The following is an 18897-nucleotide window of genomic DNA, read 5'->3' as shown; positions in this document are numbered from 1 at the left end:
CATCAATGACATACTACTATATAGAAAGACCTTTGATATGCAGAGCATTTCGGGCATATTAGGTCAGTTTTGTCCCTGGGATGCGACCCACACCAGTTAACTAACACAAAGGTACCTATTTTACCGTTAGGTGAACAGGGACAGCAGGTGTCTTAGGGAAACACGTAATGTTTTCACCCGTAGCGGGGATCGAATCAAGGACCCTAGTGTGTGAGCTGAGTGCACTAGCAATCGAGCTACGGGACACTTACATGTATTTTTCCTAGCGAAATGTTTAAATGAAGGTTTCTCTACTGTGTCATTTTCTTGCCTTGCTTCTCTGTATTATATCTTCCAATCATCCAGAAACAAGACTTATTCTTTATCTTTTTTCCTGGCGTTTGGAAGTTTTTAATGTGGTGAATTCTGTGTCATCTCCTTCAGAAGGTTCCCCACGGGCTCCCCAACCTTGGTAACACCTGCTATATGAACAGCGTCCTGCAGTGCCTCTACCACTCCCAGCCTCTTACACAACACATTCTCAGGTGGGTCACAACAAAATTTTTATCCCTGCAATCTTTAGAAACTCTTAACTCCACCCCTATCTCTCTCACACACTCCTTTCCTCCATCTCACTTTCTCATATTATCTCCATATCTACCTCTTTCTTCTCTCTCTCTCTCTCGACCACACTTTGCTTCTGACAAAGTCTAGAGACGAATCAAGTATCAGATACAGATTAATGAAACAATGCATCCATTGCTCGACATCACCCTGAATATGCCTTCACTGCGCCTCTCTGGGCACTCACTGCTTGCATGTATATTTCCTTGTAGCAAAAGTCCGAATATGTTGAAAGGGAAGGTGTTGTCGTCCTACGATACATTGGTACGAGCTTTAAGTAGCGGTAAAGACCTTCACAAAGCAGTCAAGAAACTAAAGGTTAGTCTTTCCTCTTGATCATTATTATTATTATTATTATAGTTATGTAGCCTCAAGGGCAAGTTGAGAAGTGAAGTGGGGTCAGAAATCAGGGCAGTTCACAAATTATAAGAGGCAGATAGCACAACTTCACTCAAAGGTGATGTGTTCTGGTGAGCATAACTCAGCTATCGTGGTCATCTTCCTAGGAGCTACGTTACACAAACTTTCAACTCTTGAGCTGTCAGTAAACTTGTCACTCCTTAGACACTGACTTTTACTCTTTTCTCTCTTGACATTCTCTTGCCTTTAACCAGACAACTGTGGGCAGCCTGGATGACCTCTTCCAGGACTACGAACAAAAAGAGGCCCACGATTTCATGAGCATGATGATACAATGGCTGCATGACGACATGGTGCAGGTAAGACGACTTAACCTGACTTCTTGTTGCAAATACAGTCTTGGTGTATGGAGACTCAGTTTTCTTTGGCTGCTCTGCTGTTATGGAGTGTACTCACTTATTTGTGGTTGCAGGGATCGATTTGTAGTGTGTGAGTACTCACCTAATTGTTATTGCAAGGGTCGATTCATAGCTCCTGGCCCCACCTCTTCACTGTGTGTGTGTGTGTATTTGTAATACACCTTGTCTGGTGGTCTCACACCAGCAGCACTCTGACTGCTGCCTGACTGTGTCACTTCAGATACAAGGTGCCGGAGGGGAGGGCGAGACAGGCGTCTCCCTTGTATCTAAACTGTTCCACGGGACACACACCTCCACCATCACCTGCCCCAAGAAAGAAGAAATAATCTGCCAAGTCAGCGAACCCTTCTCAAACCTAACGCTCGCCGTCAACAAGTCAGGTTGCTGTGACTTACAGGTAAGTCAGACAATAAGTCACCTCAGCATCAAGTATTGGTCCAAAAACATAACACTTATTTGTTAGAAGTGGGGGAATTTCTTTTGATATGAAGCTTTCTTACTGGCTGGACCGGTAAGCCAGTGGAAGGCCTCGGTTGGATGACCAAAACCTTCAGATGCGGGTCATCATATGACCAAGATCCTCGACAGGAAACACTTGTCCTGTTTCCTGACAAACCTTACCTAACCTAGCCTCATCTTCGGTCTCATGGCCGAGGCCTTCTGCTGGTCTGTTGATCTACCCAGTAAGAAACATAAATCACATCACTTGTCACTGGTGAAAAAGGCCAACATGCTGACCCAGACACAATAATAGTTAATTTGAATACATCACACTGATGATGAGGGTCTCAGACCCAAATCGAAAGATCACTATTTTAATGACGTGACGACGTTTTGGTCAGATTTGGACCATTGACTAATGAGTGGTCACACTGAGTGGTCACATTAACTAGTAAGCGGTCACACTGACTAGTAAGCGGTCACACTGACTAGTGAGTGGTCGCACTGACTAGTTAGTGGTCGCATTGACTAGTGAGTGGTCATACTGTGACTAGTGAGTAGTCACACTGTGACTAATGAGTGGTCACACTGTGACTAGTGAGTGATCACACTGTGACTAGTGAGTGATCACACTGTGACTAGTGAGTGATCACACTGTGACTAGTGAGTGGTCACACTGTGACTAGTGAGTGATCACACTGTGACTAGTGAGTGGTCACACTGTGACTAGTCAATGGCCCAGGTGTGACCGAAACCTTGTGAAAAGTGTTAGGTAAGACACATATGCAACAGTTAGACAACTTTATTCCGAAACGTTTCGCCTACACAGTAGGCTTCTTCAGTCGAATACAGAAAGTAGGCAGGAACAGTAGAGATGTGAAGACGATGTAATCAGTCCATCACCCTTAAAGTCGTAGAATTTGAGGTTGTCAGTCCCTCGGCCTGGAGAAGTCCAGGCCGAGGGACTGACAACCTCAAATTCTACGACTTTAAGGGTGATGGACTGATTACATCGTCTTCACATCTCTACTGCTCCTGCCTACTTTCTGTATTCGACTGAAGAAGCCTACTGTGTAGGCGAAACGTTTCGGAATAAAGTTGTCTAACTGTTGCATATGTGTCTTACCTAACAACCTGTCGGTATTGTATACCATTTTGATGTTCATCTTGTGAAAAGTGTCTTCTATGCGCGAATTATTTGTGTATTGTTTAATGAGTGACTGTACGTGGGCTTCCTACTACACTAAACTGACATCACAAATAATTTTAATAATCTCGGGACTATAAGGTCATTACAGTAATTATCGTCACAAAAATTCTGGAAAAATAAACACAAATGCAGTATAATGTGACCCTTTATTGACAACGTTTTGCCCACACAGTGGACTTATCAAGTCACAAACAGATCTGTGACTTTATAAAGTTCACTGAGGAAGTAGCCAAAGGATCGCACCGTATTCCATTTGTGTCGATTTTTTCCGTCGTGTCGGTTTTTTATACTATTTATCTCAACAAAAATTGTGAATTAATCATTCACGATCCACTAACAATGGCCACAATTCGTTAGCAATTTATTACTGCATTACTTTATCATTTCCACCTCTTGATTCCGCTTTGTCTCGGCCATTACACTGATCAAGTCCCTTTTGGTGGACGAAGACACGCATATGTTGCACGCGTCTCATTTGTCAGGAGATATGTTGTCGCGCACCCATGAGTTCCTGTAGAAGTGTCTGTAGGAGAGGTACTGTAGGAGTGTAACACACCACTGTCTATCACACAAGAGTTCCTGTAGGAGAGGCATTGTAGGAGTGTAACCCACCACTATATCACCTTGGAATTCCTGTAGGGGTGTAACACACCAGTGTTTATCACCCAGGAGTTCCTGTAGGAGTGTAACCCACCACTGTCACTCAGGACTTACTGTAGAAGTATAACCCACCACTGTCTATCACCCAGGAGTTACTGTAGGAGTGTAACCCACCACTGTCTATCACCCAGGACCTCCTGCAGAAGTACTACCGTGAGCAACAGATTGACTGGGAGTGTAACCAGTGTCTGAAGGAACACAAGTGTCATCACAGCACCTCCCTCCAACACCTTCCGTCCATCCTCGTCATCCATCTCAGCAGGTAACTCTGAAGTATTACCACTGTTGCTATTGGTATTATTATCAGTGACTTAGAGGGTACATCCCTGAATAGTTGTCAGCCAACCCATTACCTGGGGTGTGTGTATCTTAGTTATCATTTGTCATCACCCAACCCATTACCTGGGGTGTGGGTATCTTAGTTATCATTTGTCATCAGCCAACCCATTACCTGGGGTGTGTGTATCTTAGTTATCATTTGTCATCAGCCAACCCATTACCTGGGGTGTGGGTATCTTAGTTATCATTTGTCAAAGACATTTATCGACAGACACTTCGCTTGTATGGGTCTTGTATTTGTGTGTGTGTGTCAGTAACTTCACTAAGAGGTTTACTACTGATAAGAAACAAACAAAACGTAGATATTAACAGGCAAAATCAGTGCAGTTGGAGTTGAAATTCTACGAAATTTAACAGAAAAAATATTCAGAGGATGTTATTCAAATATTATTAAAAATAATTTGCAGTAGAATTAAGAATATTAAATATTTTGGTTGGTTAATGAGGTTCAAAGCCTCTCGGCTGTCTGGTAACCTTCTTCACCTAATGAGGTTCAAAGCCTCTCGGCTGTCTGGTAACCTTTTTCACCTAATGAGGTTCAAAGTCTCTCGGCTGTCTGGTAACCTTCTTCACCTAATGAGGTTCAAAGCCTCTCGGCTGTCTGGTAACCTTCTTCACCGGACAAGAATTTTTGGATTCTTATAAACGATGAAGGAAATACACCCCTGACGGTATAGTCTTTAGGTTAGGTTGGGTAAGGTTTGTCAGGAAACTACAAGTGTTTCCTGACAAGGGTCTTGGTCATGTGATGACCTCCACAGTTGGAGCTTTTGGTCATCTGACCGAGGCCTTCCACTGGCTTACCCCTCCACCTCTTTAAAAATTAGATTATATCTTTTGTTGGGTAATTACTATATAATTTATATATTCATATTAATTCACTGATGAAACTATTAGCATATTAATGTAATTTTCATATTAATTTATTATTTTTTAATACATTAACACAATTACATTTTCATACTGAAAAATTATTCTTAAATCTGCAGGTTCAACAAGGATAAGCCTTATGGCAAGAAAACTGAAGTTACTTTCCCAGCAAACAGACTCAGCCTCTCTCAGTTCACTCATTCTGCTGAGGATAAGTATGTTGTGCCTATGTATAATAATAATGATAATAGTTACCCCTGTATACTAATATTTGACCTATATGTCTTCAATAATAATAATAAAGTTACCCTTGTATGCTAATATCTGATTTGTTTTCAGGCAGTATGAACTATATGGAGTGTGTACTCACGCTGGGTCGATGACCGGCGGCCACTACACAGCCTACTGCAAGAACTGGGACTTCTTCAGATGGTACCGTTTCAACGACTCCGAGGTCCAAGAAGTCGAGGAGAAGCAGGTGATGTCGCAGCACTATGCACACATTCTCTTCTACAGGACACCATCCCACAGTATCCTGACGAGGCAGTCTCCTATAGTATCCTGAAAGGGCACCTCCAGCCACTCCCAACAACGACACTGAACAAAAACGTTCTGTTACACCGCCCTCAGCATGTTGACTGATGACTTAACTGGTCGTTATAAAGTGTAGACTAAAGTGTCCTGGTCTGTGTAAACTGTACAGTATAATTATTAGTTATTATATTAATGTAAAAAACTAAACCCGTATGGGTCATTTAACACCACTGGTTACAGGCACGATACTCCATTTAGTTTTAAAGGCTAGACAGTCTAGCTATGTAAGTAATTGTGTGTACATACCTATATGTGGTTGCAGGCATCGAGCCTTAGCTCCTGGCCCCAATATATATATATATATATATATATATATATATATATATATATATATATATATATATATATATATATATATATATATATATATATAAACATAAACATAAACATGAACATAAAAAAGGGAGGAACACTGCAGGAGGCCTGTTGGCCCATACTAGGCAGTTCCTTCACAATTCATCCCACTAACAAACATTTGACCAACCCAATTTTCAATGCTACCCAAGAAATAAGCTCTGATGTGCAAGTCCCACTCAAATCCAACCCCTCCCACTCATGTACTTATCCAACCTAGATTTGAAACTACCCAAAGTCCCAGCCTCAATAACCCAACTAGGAAGACTGTTCCACTCATCAACTACCCTATTTCCAAACCAATACTTTCCTATGTCCTTTCTAAATCTAAACTTATCTAATGAATTGTAAAGGACCTGTCATGAATTGTAAAGGACCTGCCTAGTATGGGCCAACAGGCCTGCTGCAGTGTTCCTGCTTTCTTATGTTATGTTAATTTATAATTTATATATATATATATATATATATATATATATATATATATATATATATATATATATATATATATATATATATATATATATATATATATATATATATATATTCAACAAGTCGGCCGTCTCCCACCGATATATATATATATATATATATATATATATATATATATATATATATATATATATATATATATATATATATATAGTGGATAAAAAGGCTTCAAGGAAGAATATTTGGATTTCTTCCTGAAGCCATTTGAATATTCCACTTCCCCTACCACCCCATCTTTTAAACTATTTTTTTTTACCAATAGGAATATTTTATTACATAATATGGCACAGAAGATTTAAGAGATACATTGTTGATATAAAGGTGGCATATACGGTACATGTTGTTACGTGTGTATCACCGATTATAAGGCGAAAATCTCATCCAGGTCCTCAGAGCTGGGGCGTGTGCCCAAAATGCAGCATGCATTACCCCTTTGAACAGCCGCACTGAGCCGCTGGAACAAAAAACTAGCTGCCCTGGGATCCCTAGTTACCCTGATGAGTCTTTTTCCCAGCTCCTTAAGGAAATTAGATGCACTCTTTCCCCATGAGCCAAGGGTCTCTGAGCCTATGGGAACAAACATATAATGATGGGCAAGTTCTCCATATTTTCTAGACTTTTGGGACTCCCTAAAGCTGGCAGCTGCCCCTCCTTCCTCCCTGGTGTATTGGAGATAGGTATCAGCCAAGGTAGATGCACATGTATAGTCCAACACCACCTGCTTCCCAGCTGTCCAGGCTTGAAGGGTGATACCATCTGGACGCTTCTGGCTGCCGTCAGATCTGCATAGTTGGGGTGGCTCCCTTACTGCTGGGCATCCAGCTGTTGTGAGGCTCCTCTTGATAATGTTATTAACCTCCTCATGTCTTGCAATCTTTCCCTCGGATTTACGGCACACAAGACCATGGTACCCGAATCGGTCTGCTGCTTCACTGCCACAAATACACCTGTGTTCGGCGAGAATAGGGGCGGCAAGTCGAAGGGCAACACCGATGCGGATGGTCTGTGGGTCGAGGCGTGTGCCAAGGCTGGAGTTGGGAACAGCCAACAGAAAGTCCCCAGCATGAGGGGCTCTCACTGCCAGCAGGCGGGCTCTATCCTTCCCTGACACACTCTGAAGCATCGTTGAGGCTATATTTTCCACTATTGGACCATCCCAGTGCGATTGTTTGTAGTTGTTGGGGGGAGCAGGTCTGGTTTCTGAGCCCGTTAGATTATCCCAGATCATTGCTCCGTCAATGAATTTTTGGTCCTGGGCTCCAATCTTGTCCCTAAGATGTTCAGGGAGAATCGCTGCTACAAGCTCTCTGGATGCAATACACGAGGACAGAAAAGCAGGTAACGCAATCTGTGATGACTTGCGGACACCAATGCCTCCTAGTCTGACTGGAAGTGTAGCTTGGTTCCACATATATATATTATATATATATATATATATATATATATATATATATATATATATATATATATATATATATATATATATATATATATATATATATATATGTGCAAGGAATTCGCAAGAGCAGGCGAAATATATACAAACACTGATCTCTGGCTGAAGGAGACTCGAACCTACGAACCTTGGAACAAGGTACGCAGTGCTTTACCAATCTACCCACACTGGACTAATACCTTGGAGTCCAGCTTGCGCTAGACTTTGATCCAAGGCAGCCAGCTTTCATAGGTTCGTAGGTTCGAGTCTCCTTCAGCCAGAGATCAGTGTTTGTGTATATTTCGCCTCTCTTGCGAATTCCTTGCATTGTTAATATCTCTAGTAAGGCTGATGCATGCAGGGGATGAGATGGAAAGCTGTAAGCCTTCTCCCTGAAAGCTGGCTGCCTTGGATCAAAGTCTAGCGCAAGGTGGACTCCAAGGTACTGGTCCAGTGTGGGTAGATTGGTAAAACACTGCGTACCTTGTTCCAAGGTTCGTAGGTTCAAGTCTCCTTCAGCCAGAGATCAGTGTTTATATATATATATATATATTTTTCAACAAGTTGGCCGTCTCCCACCGAGGCAGAGTGACCCAAAAAAGAAAGAAAATCCCCCAAAAGAAAATGCTTTCATCATCATTCAACACTTTCACCACACTCACACATTATCACTGTTTTTGCAGAGGTGCTCAGAATACAACAGTTTAGAAGCATATACGTATAAAGATACACAACATATCCCTCCAAACTGCCAATATCCCAAACCCCTCCTTTAAAGTGCAGGCATTGTACTTCCCATTTCCAGGACTCAAGTCTGACTATATGAAAATAACCGGTTTCCCTGAATCCCTTCACTAAATATTACCCTGCTCACACTCCAACAGATCGTCAGGTCCCAAGTACCATTCGTCTCCATTCACTCCTATCTAACACGCTCACGCACGCTTGTTGGAAGTCCAAGCCCCTTGCCCACAAAACCTCCTTTACCCCTCTCTCCAACCCTTTCGAGGACGACCCGTACCTCGCCTTCCTTCCCCTATAGATTTATATGCTTTCCATGTTATTCTTTGATCCATTCTCTCTAAATGACCAAACCACCTCAACAACCCCTCTTCTGCCCTCTGACTAATACTTTTATTAACTCCACACCTTTTCCTAATTTCCACACTCCGAATTTTCTGCATAATATTTACACCACACATTGCCCTTAGACAGGACATCTCCACTGCCTCCAACCGTCTCCTCGCTGCTGCATTTACCACCCAAGCTTCACACCCATATAAGAGTGTTGGTACTACTATACTTTCATACATTCCCTTCTTTGCCTCCATAGATAACGTTTTTTGACTCCACATATACCTCAATGCACCACTCACCTTTTTCCCCTCATCAATTCTATGATTAACCTCATCCTTCATAAATCCATCCGCCGACACGTCAACTCCCAAGTATCTGAAAACATTAACTATCCATACTCCTCCTCCCCAATTTGATATCCAATTTTTCTTTATCTAAATCATTTGATACCCTCATCACCTTACTCTTTTCTATGTTCACTTTCAACTTTCTACCTTTACACACATTCCCAAACTCATCCACTAACCTTTGCAATTTTTCTTTAGAATCTCCCATAAGCACAGTATCATCAGCAAAAAGTAACTGTGTTAATTCCCATTTTGAATTTGATTCCCCATAATTTAATCCCACCCCTCTCCCGAACACCCTAACATTTACTTCTTTTACAACCCCATGTATAAATATATTAAACAACCATGGTGACATTACACATCCCTGTCTAAGACCTACTTTTACCGGGAAGTAGTCTCCCTCTCTTCTACACACCCTAACCTGAGCCTCACTATCCTCATAAAAACTCTTTACAGCATTTAGTAACTTACCACCTATTCCATATACTTGCAACATCTGCCACATTGCTCCCCTATCCACTCTATCAAATGCCTTTTCTAAATCCATAAATGCAATAAAAACTTCCCTACCTTTATCTAAATACTGTTCACATATATGCTTCAATGTAAACACTTGATCTACACATCCCCTACCCACTCTGAAGCCTCCTTGCTCATCCGCAATCCTACATTCTGTCTTACCTCTAATTCTTTCAATTATAACCCTACCGTACACTTTTCCTGGTATACTCAGTAAACTTATTCCTCTATAATTTTTACAATCTCTTTTGTCCCCTTTCCCTTTATATAAAGGGACTATACATGCTCTCCGCCAATCCCTTGGTACCTTCCCCTCTTTCATACATTTATTAAACAAAAGTACCAACCACTCCAACACTATATCCCCCCCTGCTTTTAACATTTCTGTCATGATCCCATCAGTTCCAGCTGCTTTACCCCCTTTCATTCTACGTAATGCCTCACGTACCTCCACCACACTTACATTCTGTTCTTCTTCACTCCTAAAAGATGGTATACCTCCCTGGCCAGTGCATGAAATTACCGCCTCCCTTTCTTCCTCAACATTTAAAAGTTCCTCAAAATACTCTCGCCATCTACCTAATACCTCCATCTCCCCATCTGCTAACTCCCCTACTCTGTTTTTAACTGACAAATCCATACTTTCCCTAGGCTTTCTTAACTTGTTTAACTCACTCCAAAATTTTTTCTTATTTTCATTAAAATTTCTTGACAGTGCCTCTCCCACTCTATCATATATATATATATATATATATATATATATATCTATATATATATATATATATATATATATATATATATATATATATATATATATATATATATATATATATTATCAGGTTAAGAAAAACAAAGTTAATCAAAATAAAGGTGACAATCGTTTAAATAAATTTGAAATTAAAAATAATCTTACATAAATCCAATTTTATAATAATCGCTCTTATTTTTTTTGGAAGAAGAAAATGATATGAGAAAAACTGAATGAGAAATATATCAAATTTATTGAAAAGTATTAATTCTCTTATACATGACATTAAAAGATGAGAAACATTCAGCTAGTAACACTACTGCTGTTATTTAGGTATAGTCATTATTGTTGATAGTTTTATTACTCTAAATGTAATTACTGTATTGTTATTATCATTACACAATGTTCACTTATATGAAAAATACTTTGTAATCCACATGAGTTTGATGCTTGTAATTCAGTTCGTGATTTTATAAGTACTACTAGTGAAACATTATTATTGTAAGAACAGCAGCAGCAGTAGTAGTAGTAGTAGTAACAGTGATGGTAGTAGTAGTACTGGTAGTAGTGGTAATGGTAGTAGTAGCAGTATTATAGTGTACTAGTAGCAGTAGTGTAGTAGTAGTTGTAGCAGTAATAGAAACAGCGATAGTAGTAGTAACAGTGTTATTATTAACTACTAATTTTTATTTTATCAATGAATAATATTTTTATAACCAATATTTAATGTATTACAGTATCATAAATCTCACTGTATTTACACTGACAAGCATGATTGTTTCGCAGTGTATATACACTGAGAGAAGTCAGTGGTACGTATGTCTCAGTTTACAGTATTTACACTGAGAGTGTATATATCTATCTTAGTATATGAATATGTATCTACTGAGTGTTTCTAGCAGTGTGTATCCTTCAGAGTATATATAAAATTATGGGAACAAATGCTAACTAAATTTCCCTCTCGTATTTCATCACACAGGATGGGTTTCCTGTCACATTCCATCACACAGGATGGCTTTCCTGTCATATTCCATCACACAGGATGGGTTTCCTGTCATATTCCATCACACAGGATGGGTTTCCTGTCATATTCCATCACACAGGATGGGTTTCCTGTCATATTCCATCACACAGGATGGGTTTCCTGTTATATTCCATCACACAGGATGGGTTTCCTGTCATATTCCATCACACAGGATGGGTTTCCTGTCGCATTCCATCACACAGGATGGGTTTCCTGTCATATTCCATCACACAGGATGGGTTTCCTGTCATATTCCATCACACAGGATGGGTTTCCTGTCATATTCCATCACACAGGATGGGTTTCCTGTCATATTCCATCATACAGGATGGGTTTCCTGTCATATTCCATCACACAGGATGGGTTTCCTGTCATATCCATCACACAGAATGGGTTTCCTGTCATATCCATCACACAGGATGGGTTTCCTGTAATATTCCATCACACAGGATGGGTGTGGAAAATATTTTGAATTTTCTGAACGCATAGTGCATTAGCATGTAATTCAATGAAATGCATTGTTGTTGGTTAAAATTAATTTGGGAATTAAAAAGGGAACCAGCAAACACGTAGTGTCGGCTGGGACGAGGACGCCATATTGAAATTGGAGGAACAAGACGACAGTGAAATTTGAGGAATTATTCAGTGGTTCTGGAGGTTAAATGTGGTTTAAGCCTCTCAAATAGGAACAAGAAGAATCAGAATTACGGTCCTGCAAAATGTGCGAAACCAACGACTTGGCAGGACTTAGAAAGTAGATGTTAAAAAGGGATAATAAGGAGCCATCACACCCAAAGCTAAGTATACGACACTTTATATGTTGAACTTCTGGCCAGTTAGGTTCCTCATATCTAGGCAGGGGTTGTGGGTTATCTTGCTACATAAGGCCACCCCCAGACAAATTTGAGTCATGGACAGACTGCAAGAGCTCACTAGAATGGCTGCAAAATGTTATTTTTTCTACGAAGACCTGTTGGGTGACTGAAGTTCTTTTTCATTATCATGCTATGACGGCCATCGACCTAAAATATGTCTTGGGTCTTACAGTACTAGAACTTCGAGATATCCTGTTAGCACTAACATGAGAAGGTCTTGTGATGTTCTACACAAAAAAAAACATTAACTTACAAGGAATAGTAAATATGACAAAGAAGAAAATCAATAAAACTAATCAGAAAATTAAGTCTCAGAACAGCAAATCTGCAGAAGAACCACCGACAGGAAATACGGTGTCAATGGAAGAAAAATTCACCTACGAGTCTGAACCGTTATTTAAAGTTTTGCAGCAGGTACAAGGTGAAACGTATATGTTGGGAACCAATCCTCCCCCTTCCTTCTCATATGTATAAATACATGTATTCACTCCCCCCCCTTCCTTCTGTCAATTTACTCCATTTATACAGTCCACACAATTTTAATGTAAATATTATTACCAGAATTACTGGTTGTGTTTTTTAAATTTGAAGTTTATATTTATAGGTGCAGAGTAGATTGTGGGAATGTATGAGGGTAGTGGGTGTCGAAGGGAGACATTCTCCTGGTGCCCTACGGTGTCTCAAAATATTCCTAAATGCCTCAGAGTTGTAGCATTTGGTAAGAAATAATTATCTTTGTTGCATTCATTAAATTACTGGTATGAATATAATGAGGTTCATGCAGGTAATTTAATCCCCACAATGGGTGTCTTACGTATGGTAATAAAATGTGTTAGTCTGAGCTGCGAGACTCCAGTGTGGCAATGGGGGATATCATCAAGTATTCCAGTGAAGTTTCATTATCTACGTTACCTTCAAGTTGTCCTTCCAGCAGAACTGGAGCGCTACCATTACTTATTACTATAACTCGGGATGACCAAAAGGTTGTTGGTTAAGTCCTCCGTTGGGTTCAGGGGCCTAGGACATGCGCCCAGTGGCGGACCTACATTTTTGTGGCAACCAGCAACGGCTAGACCTACATAATGCTTTAATAATCTTATCATTTTTATTTTAACTATTATTTTGTATTGAATTACACTATATTATTAATGTTATTATTTAAAAAACCTCATAGACTCAAAATTTTTAAGCAATGTGGACAAAAGTCGCTCCGGGATGAGGGGCCCTAAAGGTTAAGCTTCGTTAGTTTCACAGAAGATCCGACTCTGCATGTCTCACAGTCGTTAGTGTCGGCTGAGGGCTGGTCCAGGGACCATGGACTTGTCCCACTGTCGTGGGTTAGGTCTGGGGTCGGTCTCACACTTAGCGTAGTAGAAGAGAATGTGGGCGGCGTGGGCGGCACGGTGGTGGCGACCACCCTGCCTCACCACCTGGTCATCCTGGTACAGGTACCACACCTGGTCATCCTTACTCAGGCAAGAGGCGCTGTAGTGGCCGCTTGTGGTCGTACCTACGTGGTAACACGCACTCACCAGGTTGTAGGTGGTCGTCCTGTGGCATGAAATACGTCGTAATAAAGTAATTAATAACAAACATATGCGACACTTAACTTAATTGGTCGTAATAAAGTGTGATAAGACACGTGTGCGATAGCTACGTAACTTATTCTGAAACGTTTCCCCTACACAGTAGGCTTCTTCAGTCGAGTACAGAGGAGGTAGCAGAAACAATAGCGATGTAAAGATGTAATGAGTCCATCACCCTTGAATACGTAGTTTTGAGGTGGTCAGTCCCTCAACGTGGAGAGGAGTACTGCTCCAACACGTTTCGGTATTGTAAACCATTATATTCACGTGAAAACATACGGTATGATTATTATTATTGTATTAATATGAAACGGCAAACCCGTGTGGGTCATACTCCGTCCATTTAGTTCTAAAGACTAGACACCTTGTAGATATTTGTCTGTAGGCAACGTTTCTCCTGCGTAGCAGGCTGCTTCATTCGAATACAGGAGAATATAAATTGTAGACAGTAGAAGTACTTTTGACGTCATCAGTCCATCACCTTGGTAGCAGGTGATCAGTCCCTCAATCCTAAGGCTATTGCGTAGGCGAAACGTTTCGGCAATAAACAAGGCCTAAGTGTTGCACATGCGTCTTATAGTCATCAACGTGGAATAATGTTAATTGTGGCAACGTTTCGCTCTCCAAAGAGCGAAACGTTGCCACAATAAAATATCACATTAGGTACATTTGTGTCCTTTTACCTACCAGCCATCAACCTGTCGTTACTGACCATCAATAAAGAGATAAACCAAACCGGAGGATGGAACCTCCACCTCTCGTGCTCAATGACCCATACGGGTTTAACACGTAATTCATGGAGGTGCATGAATTATTATTATTATAATCAAAAAGAAGCGCTAAGCCACAAGGGCTATACAGCGGAGTGCGTGAAAATTGGTTTGTACATGGTGTTAAACCCGTGTGGGCCTTTAGAAGTAGGAGTGGAATCTTGGTTCTACGTCTCTTAATGATGAATAAAATCTATGGATGAAGGCTCCCAGCACCCAGACTCCTAGCATCCAGGCTCCTAGCATCCAGGCTCCTAGCACCCAGGCTCCTAGCACCCAGGTTCCTAGCATCCAGTACCCAGGCTCCCAGCATCCAGTACCCAGGCTCCTAGCACCAAGGTTCCTAGCATCCAGGCTCCTACCATCCGGTGCCCAGGCTCCTAGCATCTACGTTTCTTAAAACCCAGGCTCCTCAAGCGCTCTTTCAGACCCCTTCAAGAACTCTTTAAGACCCCTTTAAGAACTCTTTAAGATCTCCTCAACAGCTCTTGAAGACTTCAAGAGCCCTTGTGGAGCCCTCATACAACTCTTCAAGAGCCCTTCACCAGCGTAATGGCTCTCTGAAGAACAGACCCACCTGAATGTGTCCACTGATGGGTAGCTGTTGACAAGCAGGTCCTTCTCAGGGTACTCCACAAGGTTCTTCCTGCCCTGAAGGGCTAGGTGCTCGTACCTGGGAATAAAGGAGGCAATCAGGTCTGATCTAAGAAATAAGGAAGAGCCCTTCACCGGTAGGAGGGCAACACTTGAAGTGAATGATCAGTGTCACAAGTAGAATGACTCACCTACTCAGGTGAATGATGAGAACGACTGGTAGAACGACAATGAAGGTGTACTTGTAGCAAAGGTGCTCTCGTTTACACACTTCACACTGCCATTCTACTCCCTGCATTCTGAAGTGGTTTCTGAGAAGGTCCTGTGTGGAAGAACGTCAAGGCAGCTCTAAGTTATGAACATTTACAAGAAGCCCTTAAATCAATGAACATTCACAAAAAAATATTCAATTTTCCCCTAAGATCTCTTGTTTGGGAAAAAAAGTTTCAGAAGTTAGATTAGATTCATCAGGAAGCAGCACAAGTGTTTTCTGAAGCGGGTCTTAGTTATATGATGACCCGCCACTGGACCTTTTGGTAACCTTGAAGTGATTCACTGAACGCTGATAGCTGTGGCAACAACTGATTTTACAGAGCAGGAGACTTACCGAAAGCTGATAGCTACATAAACAGCTAATCTTACAGACCAGGAGACCTACTGAAAGCAGCAACTAACCTGCAGAGACCAGTTCCTGGTCATGTTGACGGCGAGGCTGAGGCTGACGAAGGGTTCTCTGGTACAAGAGATGATTCTCTGGGACCTCGGGCACACGATACGAAACTCCTGCTCCCCGTGAAAGATCTGAGAGATGATGGAGACTTCCTGGGGATGTGGACCCTATTGGTGGGGAGGTGGAGTGGTGGTGAATGGTGAGGCAGGTTGGGATAGTGATAGTGGTTAGTAAGGGAGGATGAGATGGTTGTTGTGGTAGTTGCTCAGGGAGGGTGATGGTTACCTGGAGGTTATTCCGGGGATCAACGCCCCCGCGGCCCGGTCCATGACCAGGCCTCCCGATGGATCAGGGCCTGATCAACTACTGTTACTGCTGGCCGCACGCAGTCCAACGTACGAGCCACAGCCCGGCTGATCCGGCACTGACTTTAGGTATCTGTCCAGCTCTCTCTTGAAGGCAGCCAGGGGCTTATTGGCAATTCCCCTAATGCTTGATGGGAGGCTGTTGAACAGTTTTGGGCCCCGGACACTTATGGTGTTTTCCCTTAGTGTACCAATGGCGCCCCTACTTTTTATTGGGGGCATTTTGCATCGCCTGCCCAGTCTTTTACTTTCGTAGGGAGTGATTTCTGTGTGCAGATTTGGGACCATTCCTTCCAAGATTTTCCAAGTGTAGATTATGATATATCTCTCCCTCCTGCGTTCCAACGAGTACAAGTCAAGTGCTTCCAAGCGTTCCCAGTAGTTAAGGTGCTTGACAGAACTTATACGTGCAGTAAAGGATCTCTGTACACTCTCTAGATCTGCGATTTCACCTGCTTTGAATGGAGATGTTAATGTACAGCAGTATTCCAGCCTAGAGAGAACAAGTGATTTGAAAAGGATCATCATTGGCTTGGCATCTCTCGTTTTGAAAGTTCTCATTATCCATCCTATCATTTTCTTTGCACGTGCGATCGTGGCACTGTTGTGATCCTTGAAAGTGAGATCCTCAGACATTACTACTCCCAGGTCCCTTACATTATTTTTCCGCTCTATTGTATGGCCGGAGTCAGTAGTATACTCTGTTCTAGTTATTATCTCCTCCAGTTTTCCATAACGGAGTAGTTGGAATTTGTCCTCATTGAACATCATATTGTTTACCGTTGCCCACTGGAAAACTTTGTTTATATCTTCCTGGAGGTTAACCGCGTCCTCAGCAGATGACAGCCTCATGCAGATCCTAGTATCATCCGCAAAGGATGATACGGTGCTGTGGTGTATGTCTCTGTCTATGTCTGATATGAGGATAAGGAATAAGGTGGGGGCGAGTACTGTGCCTTGTGGAACAGAGCTCTTCACTATGGCAGCCTCCGATTTAATTCTGTTGACCACTACTCTTTGTGTTCGATTTGTTAGGAAGTTGAAGATCCATCTCCCCACTTTCCCAGTTATTCCTTTAGCACGTATTTTATGGGCTATTACGCCATGATCGCATTTGTCAAATGCTTTTGCAAAGCTGCTTAGGAATGGCGGTGGTTGGTTAAGTATGCTGGTAGTGGTTGGGAAGGGGAGGGGAGGGGTTAAGAAAAGAAAACATTGAGATGAAGGAAGGTCAAACTAAGGCCTTAAGTATGGGAAAAAAACCTGCAAGTAACTGCTAAAACAAAAGTTAGTAAGAAAGCAAAGAATAAAAACTACAAACCATGCACTATATAAGTATATATCTCCAAGGTGCATATAAAGAGAGAAGCATCAGCAACTTAGCAGTACGTCTGAGGCTGCCCTCTACTTACCATGCTGAGAGCGTCATGAAGACAGGCCAGAACCACACACAAGAAATCATGAGCGTCCTGTTGCTTCCTGCCCTGGAACTGATGATCATACTTGCCCAGGATACTCTGTTAATAGGTAGGGAAAACGGGAATGTCTCAATTTAATTAACGGGGCTGTTTAAGAGGGATAACGAAAGTTTAGAAATCTCAGATGATGTTTTATCTCTGGTGCAAATTGAATCGTGGAGGCAAATTGTGCGTATATGTTTGTGCCTCAGAAAAAAGAATATAACTATTTACCGTGAATTCTCTGACGACGACCGTGGCAGGTTCGCTGTGGCGCAGGGCAGAGAAAACATGGACCAGACTCTCCACAACTTCTATGTTCCTCAAATTATCTTGTTTCAGATCTCTCCTGCAGGGTAGAAAGATAAATCATCTCTGACTGCAGACTCCTGACGGTGGATCCTCTGTCTCAGAATGGGTTTATATTCCCAAAGAATGAATTTATATTGCACCTCTGTAATCTGTTGACTAACGTCCACAGGACGGGTTTACATTGCATAATAAATCTACCGAACTCAACTCTGTATCATTAATTCATCCTTGGAAGAATGTTTAACACATTCATGAGCTATTAACTACCTTAAAATAACACTAATATTAAAACTATCGGAAATCTATCGTATGGAACTACCAAACCAACAGAATATAAACACTATATATCTATGATATAAAGCCTGTTTAGGGTCGCTATTCCTTGCGTTTTCCTTCAGTGGAACATAAGATACTTTATTCTCGAACAATACTCTTCATTAGAGTAAATTTTTAATATATACACCAGAAGTGTAGTCTTAATTAACTAGGTCTGGTGTGGTCTTGACGAGGTCTATTGTAGTCTTAATTAGGTCTGGTGTGGTCTTGACGAGGTCTATTAAAGTCTTAATTAACTAGGTCTGGTGTGGTCTTGACGAGGTCTATTGTAGTCTTAATTAGGTCTGGTGTGGTCTTGACGAGGTCTATTAAAGTCTTAATTAACTAGGTCTGGTGTGGTCTTGACGAGGTCTATTGTAGTCTTAATTAATTAGGTCTGGTGTGGTCTTGACGAGGTCTATTGTAGTCTTAATTAACTAGGTCTGGTGTGGTCTTGACGA

The 18897-nt window shown here is 41.5% G+C and overlaps 2 protein-coding genes across 7 annotated transcripts in view; one reads left to right on the top strand and one right to left on the bottom strand.

Moving 5' to 3' along the window:
• The window catches only part of LOC128686898 (caldesmon), a 51282-nt gene extending 45417 nt beyond the window's left edge, over window positions 1–5865 (top strand). For 3 of the 5 annotated variants that reach the window (XM_070082562.1, XM_070082559.1, XM_070082558.1), the window contains 7 exons: window positions 424–524; window positions 816–921; window positions 1218–1322; window positions 1603–1779; window positions 3825–3955; window positions 5022–5117; window positions 5242–5865. In XM_070082562.1, the coding sequence (XP_069938663.1) occupies window positions 424–524; window positions 816–921; window positions 1218–1322; window positions 1603–1779; window positions 3825–3955; window positions 5022–5117; window positions 5242–5467 (942 nt within the window). In that variant the 3' untranslated portion in view covers window positions 5468–5865. The remainder of the gene's footprint in view (window positions 1–423; window positions 525–815; window positions 922–1217; window positions 1323–1602; window positions 1780–3824; window positions 3956–5021; window positions 5118–5241) is intronic. The other 2 variants (XM_070082560.1, XM_070082561.1) reach the window with 2 other exon arrangements.
• Window positions 5866–10702: 4837 nt separating this feature from the next.
• Window positions 10703–18897, bottom strand: part of LOC128686896 (ubiquitin carboxyl-terminal hydrolase 2) — a 15974-nt gene continuing 7779 nt past the window's right edge. Inside the window, exons 4-9 of one of the 2 annotated variants that reach the window (XM_053774113.2) lie at window positions 18044–18158; window positions 17765–17869; window positions 15993–16154; window positions 15509–15639; window positions 15301–15396; window positions 10703–13918 (exon numbers count right to left, since the gene is read on the bottom strand). In XM_053774113.2, the coding sequence (XP_053630088.1) occupies window positions 13651–13918; window positions 15301–15396; window positions 15509–15639; window positions 15993–16154; window positions 17765–17869; window positions 18044–18158 (877 nt within the window). In that variant the 3' untranslated portion in view covers window positions 10703–13650. The remainder of the gene's footprint in view (window positions 13919–15300; window positions 15397–15508; window positions 15640–15992; window positions 16155–17764; window positions 17870–18043; window positions 18159–18897) is intronic. The other variant, XM_053774114.2, reaches the window with a different exon arrangement.

Source organism: Cherax quadricarinatus, chromosome 7, assembly GCF_038502225.1.
Source record: "Cherax quadricarinatus isolate ZL_2023a chromosome 7, ASM3850222v1, whole genome shotgun sequence".
Lineage (NCBI taxonomy): Eukaryota > Metazoa > Arthropoda > Malacostraca > Decapoda > Parastacidae > Cherax > Cherax quadricarinatus.
Note: the sequence above shows the minus strand (reverse complement) of the source record. Positions and strands in the feature narration are given on the sequence as shown.